The sequence below is a fragment of the Elgaria multicarinata genome, chromosome 4, assembly GCF_023053635.1.
Source record: "Elgaria multicarinata webbii isolate HBS135686 ecotype San Diego chromosome 4, rElgMul1.1.pri, whole genome shotgun sequence".
Classification (NCBI taxonomy): Eukaryota; Metazoa; Chordata; class Lepidosauria; order Squamata; family Anguidae; genus Elgaria; species Elgaria multicarinata.
In genome coordinates this window covers 127159168-127171556 of record NC_086174.1, presented here as the reverse complement: position 1 = coordinate 127171556, position 12389 = coordinate 127159168, and the positions used below count along the sequence as shown (strand labels likewise).

At 41.9% G+C, this 12389-nt stretch overlaps 1 protein-coding gene across 2 annotated transcripts in view; it reads right to left on the bottom strand.

Moving 5' to 3' along the window:
• ASAP2 (ArfGAP with SH3 domain, ankyrin repeat and PH domain 2) overlaps positions 1–12389 on the bottom strand; it is a 98299-nt gene that overhangs the window by 48358 nt on the left and 37552 nt on the right. For both annotated transcript variants that reach the window (XM_063125143.1, XM_063125144.1), the window contains exons 5-6: positions 10036–10085; positions 2193–2322 (exon numbers count right to left, since the gene is read on the bottom strand). In XM_063125143.1, coding sequence (XP_062981213.1) covers positions 2193–2322; positions 10036–10085 — 180 coding nt within the window. The remainder of the gene's footprint in view (positions 1–2192; positions 2323–10035; positions 10086–12389) is intronic.

The following is a 12389-nucleotide window of genomic DNA, read 5'->3' as shown; positions in this document are numbered from 1 at the left end:
AGCAAGGAAACCTTCTAAACAGTTTGTGATATATAGACAGAGGCTTCCTGAGATCCTCGCACCCAAAACTTCCTGGAGTACTAGGCGTATTTCCCAAGTATGAAGAAAAGACGCTGCAAAGCTTGAGGCTAAGACCTAAAGCTGCCTCCTTCAACCTGGAATCGTTCAGATGTGCTGGACTGCAACTCCCATCATTTCTAGCCAGCATGACCATAATTATAGGGATTGCAGCCCAACACATCTGGAGGGCACTAGGTTAGAGAAGTCTGGTCTAAAGTATACTTACTTTGAAATTAGCTCAGTTGAAATGTCTGAGATTCACATCTAAGTGAATGGGTATATGCTTGGATTGTGAATCATGTCATCCTCTATCAACTATGGAAACGGGCATTTAACAGGCCTAAGCAAGGAGCTACATTGGTGCTGGCATCCTGCTTTAAATAGCAAAATAAATAGTAACCTTCATACCGTAAGTTGCAAATCAGCCTCAAAACACGGCTTCAACCATAATTTGCCTGAATCAAATATCCCAGCAAACCATGATTTACAGCAACCCAGAAACGGAGAGAATTGGTATGCAAGATGTGAAGAGAGAATCAGGGCAGGAGGAGGATGGGTTAGATAGCACATTCCTAATTCTCTAAAATGTGGTTTCAAGGATCATCCAAACTGAGCTATGTTTGTACAAGACCAAAGAGCAACCAAATTTAAACTAAAATTAAAACACGGTTATAGAACAATCCATAGGCAGGAAGTTCATTATAACCCTTCAAGGCATCAGCAGCTTGTTTCCAACAGCTGTTAAATGTCCCTACTTAATCAAGTAAAATGAGATTTTCATCTCTCAACAATACTGCAGCAGATGGTAACTTGAATGAGCACAGGAGACAATCCTCTAAGCCGAGATGGGATAGTTCCATAAAGGCTTCCCCTATTTGGTTTGTTTATCATCTACAAATAATAGGCTGTGGCTTTGGGGGCTAATGGGCACATTTGGAATTTTCAAAGCATGTAATGGACGCTCTCACAAAATGATCATTGGGTGGGTAGGTGGGTGGGGGCGTTCCCAGTCATAAAATGGTAGGTGTGACCAGTCCTGAAACCTATTTCCCCAAAGGCAAACTGGCAAGGCTAAAAGAAAAGTAAATTGCCAAGGACCTAAGTATAAGGTCAAGGTGGGGTATGAGTTCTCAAACACAAAACCACTCTTTTGAACCCACAGTTTTCTGTGCCAACACCCATTTCACAGAAGGCAAATTGTATTGACCAAGAAGCTGAGTACTAGGCAGAGGTGGGATCTGATACAGGAATGCCAAATTACATATTTGCCTTCATAAAGCACAACAAAATACCCATTTCACAAAAAGTGACCTGGTGATGCTTAGAGAAACACAAACAAGTAATACACAGACACAGACACACACACCATGTACACACACCCTGCAGTCCCAACCCCACAAAAAAACAAGACAACACACACACACACGGCAAAACCCACCCAAAAACATTTTAAAAAAACCTCAGGCAAAACATACAGCACACACTAACAATGAGGCAAAACACACACCAAAAGAAACAAGCCACCTCAAACACCATATTAAAAAATAGCACACTCAACCACTACACACACCACGTACCACAACCTGTTCCTTATCATGCCCTCTACTACCCTAGGACTGTCCCTACCATGCTAACTTGTGTTTTCCTTTTTTCTGGGTGAGCAACCTTCAAAACAAAACACTGGGCTGCAGCCACCCGCCATTTTTATTTTCTACGTATTCCCCTGGGGCTTACATGGTGACTAGAAGCATTCATGGAAACAAAGATGGTGCCACAAGCTGATGCATTGCTCTGCATCATGCCAGCCTCACGTTTTTTTAAAAAGGTTTTTAAATTAAAGAGAGTTTGAAAAATTAGGCAGGGCAGAGAGCCTGGTGGGTGCCAAGGAAGGTGTCTGTGTCTGTGTGCCCACTGGTGCCCACAGGTACCACGCTGGGGCCCCCAGGGCTATGTGATTTACTAATTTATCCTTCTCACATTTTCAATTCTTTCTGTCAAAAGCAAGAAAATCCTTCCTGAAACTGGACCATCCAGGTAGTTTGAAAAATTCAAATACCACCACAGCAAGTGCATATCAAGATATACTTATGACTGTTTGTGAAAAATGAGATGGGCTCCATGCCCACTCTTACCTCACACATTTGTAACTGGAAGAACCTTCGCTCTTTTTCCATCTCTTCTGCTATTTCTGCCCCACTTATTTCTGTGCGGATCATTCCATGCAATTTAGCATGTTCTTTTTTCTCTTTTTCTATTTTTGTCCTGTGTAGAAGAGAATCAATAAAATCATGCCATCAGCCTAAACACATTCATGAACTTGGTTTGTTTGTTTGTTTTAGAGTGGTGCTAAACAGTCTAAATTAAACTACAACTATCCACCAAGTTTGGCGCAGCTGTCCTGCTGAGTTTAATAGAACTAATCCTGGATCAACAGGGTTATATAGTCAATTTGAAACACTCCTAACTAAACACACCAGATGTGCTAGATCAGGGATGGGCAATTTCTGTATTGTTGATGAGGCAGGACTAATTTCCACAGACATCCTGATGGGTCCCCAAAACGACCCCCTTCCCTATATGTGGTCCTACCCTACAATAAATCAACATAATCTAGCAGGCTTTAAAGACTGATCTATTCCGGCAGTTTTTAGGATGTTTTTATAATGTATACGATGTTTTTAATTCAATTGTATATATTTTATACTTATGGTTCCCCACCTCAATCCAAATGGAGAGGTGGCTAAGAAATTTATTATTATAAATATTATTATTATTACACAGGTCTTTGAATAATATTAAGTCACTGATTTCAGGGGATGAGGGCGAGGGCAGGGAGTAACTAATTAATTTTTTGAAAGAAACGTTTATATGGGGATTGGTAATGGTCTTTTTCTAACAAGTGCATGGGATTGCAATCTAAACAAATATCAACAAAATAGACATCAAATGTCATTTTTTCTTTTCCTTCCACATGAAAGCAATACATTTTTCTTTCCTTTTTTTACTATACCTCCACTAAAGGTTGGCCAATGAGAGCTGGCTAAAGATACAGCTAGAGCCAAATGCAACTATGCTAGATTATAGAACATCTTCACCAAGTCATCATACAATCCCAAGAACAAACGGAGTAATTTATTGCGAGATGGCAAGCAGTGAGAGCCATTATTTCATCAAATCATCACAAGGTAGCCCTGTTGAAAACTAAAACTTAAATATTTGTTTTTAATTCACACAGCTCAAAGATTTGCTGGCAATTTGAAGACACAATCGGCCTCACTTTTCTAAACATTACTTGCACCTTTTAATGTTTGAAAAGAATCTCACAACTGCACTGGATTCCTCTAGTAGCCATGTAGTCCTACCACCAGATAGAATTAATGCCTTCTGCTCCCACTCCCCAGCCTAAAAGGAAGAATATTCTTAATTTTGTTATAGAAGGCAAAAAACCCACAACCCTCTGCATAACACTGTTATCTAACTACTCACAGCGCATGTCTGTATAGTAGCTTCCTGTAGTTCCAGTCCCACTTTTAACACAAATCTAGTGCTAAGATCCAAGAGAAACCCCACAAAACCCTTCAAGCGTATGTACGGGATTTTCCTGAAAGAGGATCTCAGAAGCTCCTCTTTGTACTAGCTGCTCCCCATACTGGGATGAGTGTGTCTTCATTTCACAGTCAGATTTGTATATCGGTCCCCAGATTACTCTTTTTAAAATGCATTCAGTGAACCACGTGGCCTAAAATTCAAGGTGTGCTGTGTTTTCAAAATTATTTGCACACAGAAATATAGTATGCCTGGAAATTACTTGGAAGCAGATTCTCAAGAAGGAAGACAGACTCAGGGCACACCTACACTAAACTGGAGGTTCAAGCTTCTGGGATTCAAGAAAGAACTTACTACCCTAGGCCAGGGATGGGGAACATGTGGTCCTCCAGATGTCGTTGGTCTGCAGCTCCCATGATCCCTTACCATGGACTATGCTGGATAGGGGCTGATGGAAGTTAGAGTCAGCAACAACTGGAGGACCACAAGTTGTTGTAGATCACAAGCTGAATATGAGCCAACAGTGCAACATGGCTGCAAGAAAGGCCAATGCTATTTTGGGCTGCATTAATAGAAGTATAGCTTCCAAATCATGTGAGGTACTGGTTCCTCTCTATTCGGCCCTGGTTAGGCCTCATCTAGAGTATTGTGTCCAGTTCTGGGCTCCACAATACAAGAAGGACGCAGACAAGCTGGAGCGTGTTCAGAGGAAGGCAACCAGGATGATCAGGGGTCTGGAAACAAAGCCCTATGAAGAGAGACTGAAGGAACTGGGCATGTTTAGCCTGGAGAAGAGAAGATTGAGGGGAGACATGATAGCACTCTTCAAATACTTAAAAGGTTGTCACACAGAGGAGGGCCAGGATCTCTTCTCGATCCTCCCAGAGTGCAGGACACAGAATAACGGGCTCAAGTTAAAGGAAGCCAGATTCCAGCTGGGCATCAGGAAAAACTTCCTGACTGTTAGAGCAGTACGACAATGGAATCAGTTACCTAGGGAGCTTGTGGGCTCTCCCACACTAGAGGCATTCAAGAGGCAGCTGGACAACCATCTGTCAGGGATGCTTTAGGGTGGATTCCTGCATTGAGCATTGGGTTGGACTCAATGGCCTTGTAGGCCCCTTCCAACTCTGCTACTCTATGATTCTATGATTCTATGAAGTTGCCCACACCACAGCTCTGTACCTGACAATACAAATGCTTTCATAGATACCTATACATTCAGACATAGGCAAAACCATGCTAAAGAAGAGGCTGCTGAAAAAGCCTTTTTTCTTCAGAGGATGGAGACTGCTAGCTATGGTTAGCATTAACACAGATGTAATACTAACGGTAGTTAGCTCTGAAGTTGAAATGGAGTGGTGGAGGTGGAAGAGGGAGTGCACAAGCCTGGAAGGTGCTCATGATTGCAAGCCCCTAGCTAGGAGATTGGGCATGACTTCTGTACCAGGCCTCTATGAAAGGGTAAACAGCTCGTTTTCTGAAAACAGAGTGCCAACACAGAGACAAGGGCACTGAACCTTGGCAGAGATTTTCCATTGTTTCAGTGGAAGAGGGGACAACATTCACCACTTTAGTCACTATCTGCTGCTGCTAAGGCTGCTGAGCTAAGAATGGGGTGCATTTTATTAAATCTCCATTGCTTACTGGGATTAATCTCCACAGCTGTAGTTCATGCTCTTGAGCAAAATAATAATCAACTGAGAGCACAATCCTAAGGGATTGCCACTCAATACATGAAGGGCTCCAAGGGACCTTGGAGCCTTCTGTCTATCTTGTTTTTATACTGTTTGTTTTATACTCTGAATGGTTTTAGTTTTTGTGAACTGCCCAGGGAGCTTCGGCTGTTAAGCGGTATAAAAATGCAATCAATAATAAATAATAATAATATCTTATGCCCTACCAGCAGAGGGCAGGGGGAGGACAGAGGCAAAAACAGCTCCTGCCTTATCTACTTGGCTTGGTGGGACAGTAGGATCCTGGCCTCTCCTCCTTCCTCCTCACCAGCACACGTCCTGTTTTGTCCCTCTCTGATTTCGCCCTCTGGTTTCTCTTATGAGGTTGCATTTACTTTCCATTGTGGCTGGGAGAGGGAAGGAAGATCCACAATTGGAACTCCTCCTTCGCAATCATAGCTCTGTCTACGGCTGCAGAGGAAAAGATCTACACCTTCCTATGGCTCCCCAGATGCCGTGTGGGAGCTGAAGGATTGCTCTGCCCAAGAATGTACATCAAGGGGATGTTTGGAGCCAATCTAGCACAATCTGCTTTTAGCAGAGGGGGCACTCTTCTCTCTCTCTTTCTGGAAATTGACTTTTTCGAAGGAGCGCGCAGCAATGTAAACAGCATATTCTGAAGAATTCATCGTTTGAATTTGATTAACTACATGTTTCTCCTATACACCTTTACTACAGCCTTCCAATTCATGACCCATTTCAAAGGTTGCCTCTGAGCCCCTCAGTTCTCGGTTTCGGCAACGTAACTCAGAACTGTGTATTCTGAAATCATACTGTAGAATTTTCAGTATCGCGAACAGGCCAAAGAAAAGATGACAGGGTCTTGTTTTAGAATCCTCATAGACGATTAGCATTCAATGCCTTGAAAACACAGCTTACCATGGCTTAGTGAGTGGGTGCAACCCAGCTTTGGAAATATTAGAAGCTGCCTTAGATTGAATCAGACTCTTGGTTCATCTAGTTCAGTACTGTCTACACTGACTGGCAGTGGCTGACTGGCTAGAGCATTCCAAGCCCTAACAGAGGCTATCTTCAGAATAGGGCATTTCCAAGAATGACCAGGAGATGCCAGGAACAGAACCTGAGTCCTTTGCAAGCAAAGCCTGTGCTCTACTACTGACCTACAGCCTATTCCTAAATAACTTTAGCCCTATGCAGGCATTAAACCTGATCACATACAGGCTAAAAGTGAAGGGGGATGTGAGTGTGCTCACAAACCTCACCCTCAGTGTCTGCTTCAGGGTTCCCAATCATGTGGAGGCTTCCTGCCAACGCAAGTAGAAGCCCACTTAATGCTCCCTGCTCAATGGAGGAAGGTTGGAGATACGCACACCTGTCTTCTCTCCTCACTTTTAGCTCTTAAGTGAGCAGGCCAAACACCTTCAGAGCCACCATGCCAGCTTCAAGTGAGAATGTTTGTTTTTTTCCTTTTCCTTGTCACAGGCATTTCTTTTGTGTATGTTGTCTCTGCATACCATGCTGTTAATGTTTAAACATCGAAAGGAAGGGGGTGGAAGAACAAAAGCAAAGCAAAAGCTCAACTCTTCACACTAGCCAGATTCAGCCACAGGCCCAAAGTTAATTAACCATAAAGTTTGAGGCCTTTGCACAAGTAGCTTTTCCCTTCATGCTATACTGGAGCTATCACAAATCCAGCACCAATCACAATATATTTCACCCCCATGTAATAGAAAATGGAGGCAACCTTTCTGCAGATGTGTGCTTTTTGCTGTTTTTTGTTGATTTGTTTAAAGCAGATGTGCACCGCAGCAGCGAGAGCACAGGCTCTCTTTTTTCTTTCTTTAAATACAACGAAGTATCCACAAAATGGCAAGAATATTGCTCCCTTAATCTCTCTAAAAGGACTTTGATGGGAAATGATGACCTTGAACTTTGGCTCAGAAAAGCAATTATTTAAAATAAGTTCAAAATCTGTCTAAAACAGCTTACCAATTAAGACTTTTGATTTACAGAACATGGTGAACAGAAGCATGAAAACTCTTTAAAAGAAAAGGTTATAAAATAGAAGAAACAGAAGGGTAAAAGAGGAGTGAAAAGATAGAAGGGCCTGGGCCAGCATTGCAATTCCCATAGTCCCTGATCACTAGCCATGTTGACTGGGGCTGATGGCAGTTGTAATCAAAACCTTTGGAAGACACCCATTTGGGGAACGCTGACCTAGGCTTCCTCTAAACTCCCTCTCCTGCTTACCTTCTGTTTCTTCTATTCTTACAAAAACATTAAATTAAATTTGGCTGTTTGTCCTGCTGGAATATGATGGGATTCTTCCCTTTCCCCTGATATTCATATTGCAAGAGAGTAATCTTTCCTAACACACTTGTCTTTTTACCTGAAGGACATTTGCATTTTATAGGAATACATTTTATGAAATACTGGGTTCCCAACTAGATTGTATAAACCTGTTTGTGCACAATGAAGGCAATGAGGGTGTCTAAAGAGGGATGTTCAATGGTTGTGTAGCTCTTATAGAACCTCTTTCATCTCAGCACATGCCAAAGATAGGGCACATTCTGGAAGACCTAGTCTATAAGACATATTTGGATTTTAAAAGATACTATGATAATGCATTAATTTATTTTAGCTTGGCATATTTTAGTGCTCCTGTGCTACAGCTTTTGTCATATTATTTTGTCAGATTACATATTCCTTTGAACGAGTCATGTAAAATTGTTGAAAATCAAGATATAGACCAGGTTTGGACGATCAGCAGGGCAAACAACGCAGTGTTGATTATTTCCCCCATTTCTAAAACGTGCCGGTCGTGTGACTGGGATTATTCTAATTGTCCAAATCTAGCACACAGTGCAGGTGTAGTAATTTTTCACCCAACCTACAATCCATAGCTTGTGTAGGGGTTGTAGGGTGGGTGAGAAGACAGTACACCCGCACCACACTCCAGGTTCGAACAATATGGCACGAGTAATTAGGGTAGTCCCAGTTGCGAGACTGGCACACGTGGGGGCGGGGAAACAATCAACACTGCACTGTTTCCTTCGTTGATCGTTCGAACCAGGGCCATAGTGTTGGATGCAGATTTCCACTTGTGGAACAGCTGTAGCGAGGGCACAGATCCATGAAAACACTGCAGAAACGATAGTGTAACATGCACAGATTGAAATCTTTTTGGCACTAGGTTAAAACTGCCCTCTTCTCTCAGGCATTTGGCAGCATACAAACAGTCTTGGATCATCTTTTGCTGATGGTTTAACAAATTGTTTTTAGATACATTTTGCCTCTGTGTGTGTTAGCTGTTTATATGGTTTGATGTAAATGTTTTTCTTTTTGTTCTTTACATAATGTGTTTTAATGTTTTCTAATTTTTGTGACCTGCTCTTATATACCTCCCTTCAGCTATAGGAAGGTATATAAATGTAATAAATGAAATGAAAAGTACACAATAAGTTGTGTAACATTGTGCAAGAACTTAGCACTTGTGGAACCGAGTATGCTGGATCAGGATCTTAGTGTTAGCAGAACAACACTGCGCAACAGGAGGAAAGGCTGCTGCAGTTGCATAGGATGGAATCTGGATCCAGCCCAACATGCTGGTGTTTTACGACGAGGAGTGTATTCATAATCATTTTAATACAAAATGCTAAGTGGATTACACATTTCTTTCTAATTGCTCTTGAGGAAGAGATTCCTGTCTCCAGATGCATTTGTCCTTAATGAAAAACGGCTTCCGGCACACCTTTGAGGATTCCTCATTTTTCATTTCCTGTATTGCTGGTGATGCCCTCCTCTCTTTTCTAAGCCAGTGCTAATCCCCAAAACAGCAGTTTAGGTATTTGGTACCAAGAGCACCTGAGCAGAAAACTGATATACTCATAAACCCAATGTATGCACCTATAAAGAGTGCACAAAGTATTATTCCCAGTCCACAGAACATTTAAACTAATTTTTTAAGCCGTAAAAGAAATTACATAAAATGATAATCAAGAGAGGCTATTAAGTCAGACTGATTTCAATGCAACTGATATTATCTGCAGCAACCAGTGGCAGCTTGCATACACCACAACTCACAATGACACAGACAGAGCTTTCATATAACCCTCACCTCATGGACTACATACTTTTCAACTGAGGCTGTTCCCACATTCAGCTGCAAAACACCACGTAATACCCCCCACACGAGCGAATTAGCCTCAGATAGCACTGTCATAAATTCCTCACGGATCAAACATTTAGACTGCACCCTATAGGATCCTGAATTTAGTGAACTCAGTGAGCACATGTTATCTTTTTATTCTAGGATAAGTGCAGGCCCTTCAATCTGGGTTGGGACTCTAGCATGATGAGTGGGGGGGTGGGGTGTCAACCCTCACCCCTCCAAGTTTGGACCTGATCAGAATCAGGCAAATAGATCCCTATTTACACATATATATTGCAGGAGTGAGCGGAAATCCAGATTGCAATTGCAGCAGGGGGGAAAGGATAAAGCCCCATACCAGCCCCTGCCCTCTCCTGCCCATGCTAGAGCCCTGATTTAGGCTGGTGGCGGGCAGGGGCTGTGTTGATCCTAGAGTAAAAAAAGAACACAGATGCTAACTATGTCTATAAAGTAACTTATGCTTTGGCCTTCAGTGACCCTTTCTTCTGAATAAAATGAGCATAGGAAAGAGCTATTAGTAATAAATCCTAATTTGCTGTGTAACAGAGAGGAAATACATACACTTTCGTTTCATAGTCTTTCCACGCTTTATCAAAAGGTTTCTTCAGATCCTGCAAAAATGCAATGAAAAAGACATTAAATAAGTGGGTAACTATTTGTTATGAGTCTTTCTCTCCTTCTAATCACCCAAACTAGATGCTGATAAAGGATTTTTGCAGTCAGGAACACCTTGTTGCCCTTTAACACACACTCTAGCTTTAACTAGCTTTCTAGACTTTTATGACGTATTTCAATGGAAGTTTAAACATTTGGAAGTCCAATATATACCCTTCATTGACTGCTATGGGAACAAAGCTCAGCATAATCGGCAACGCCGATGTTTAACACCAACATGACCTCCAGATACCTCCAATTACTACAGAGCTAACCAAGGGCCTGTTCATACATAACAGCTGCTTATTTTCTCCACATAATATCTCATGTATGAGATTGAAACAGACCATCATCACCATCTTTATTTGCAGTCAATTGACCAGAAAGAGAAAAATACAAATTGTTTCAACAGGGAATCAATACATTGAATTAATTACAGAAAACATACCATTAAAACATATATGGAAATAATACATAGGGATCAAGAGTGGAAGGGAGCAGAATCAAAAGAAGGATACATAAATTAACATTAGGTCTTGGGCTGAATATATTCAAACAATTATACAATCATACGTGGTCTAGCAAGGATGGCCAGGTTCAAAAACTTGGCGACCTGTATGGTAATTGTTTTATTTTGGCCCTGGAGGAGGCTAATCATCAGGGTCTCCGGGGATTGGCTGGGCAGAGCCTGTGTGATAGGACGTATCAACTCCTTTCTAATTATCATCATAAAAATTGCAAAAGAGCAGGACATGCGTAATGTTCTCTACTTCAGTTTTATTGCAAGGGCAGCATCTTTGACATAAAGGGATTTTTTAAAATCTACCTTCCATCAACTTGGTAGGGAGGGCATTAAATCTAGCCAGGGTAAATGCCCTCCTATACTTGGGGACAGTCAGCCAACGTAAGTATGGGGGGACACCTTTATCAAGGTGACTAGTTAAGCCTAGTGAGTAGGGAGAGCATGAGCCACAGGCAGCTCCCTGTAGTTCCTGGCAATCTATATCCATTAATCGCTGTCTAACAGTCGATTTAGCCTTTACTAGATCCATTGATAGCAGATGGGAAGGCGAGAGCCCTATAGTGCAGATTTTTGCTTCAATCATTTTTGCCCAAAGAGATTTACAAGTATCTAGCAGGGTCAATGACACTAAAGAGTTTGAGGTGGTAGCTAAATGACAGCGGAGCCAGTAGTATATAGTATGGCTCCGCGCAAAACAATTTAGCAAATTAAGTCCTGCTTCCAAATTTAAGACAGCACTAGAGACACATCTTGGGGCACCAAATATTATCCTTAAAAATAGATGTTGAACACTTTCAAGGGATCCTTTATAATGTGGTAGCCAGACTGGTGATCCAAACAGTGTCTGAGACACCGTTTTGAAACAGACCAGGTCTGCACAATCTGTAACCCACCATACAAAATGCAAAGAATGGCAACCCACCAGGGCCTGATAAACATCTTGGTTTTACTTCTTCCTGCTTGGATCTTAAAGGAAGGGGGATCACTGAGCACCCCGCAAGCCACAAGACAAGGCTGCTATGGGCTGCTGTTGACTTGGTGGGCCACACTTTGTATAGGCCTTTCAGAGGCCAGCAGCTTTTACCATGGTTGCAGTGGCCTGGAAAAGGGCTGAATTCACCCTGATATTTCTTCGCATACATGGGTCAAATGGGGCAGGGGGGAGGCTAAGTTGCCAGCTCACATGCATGAACCAAATTAAGATATAACAATTTGGACTATTTAGGATAAAATATTCTTGTAGAATTATCTATCAGTAACTAACAGCTAAATTAGCTCAGCCTATTTACATTTTCTAAATACTAAAGCAGGCACATCGCCACTTAATAGGTCAATTTGTGAAATCTTACACTGAGAAGAGTTTCATGAACCATTTGTAATCTGCATTTGCTATTGGCAGATTAAAAATGTCGTCATCATCATCATCATCACAACATTGTACAAAAAGAACATGCCGCTGACTATAAAGAATATTCAAAAATATTCACAATTTCCATGACCTTTTTAATGTTTTTCCTAAATATAACTGCTCCCTAACTGCACTGAAAATATGTGAGTAACCGCAACTATTAAAACGGGCACAGAGCGGTTTGGGGGGCACCGTGCCCTCCAGTGGGGGTGGGAGCAGTAATTTTGCCATCCCTGGGATGGCGGGGGGTTGGGGTTGGGTGTGGGGTTTCTTTTTATCTGTATTTTCCCCGGGATCGGGGCATCGCGACCAGCTCCTCTTTTTAAAAAA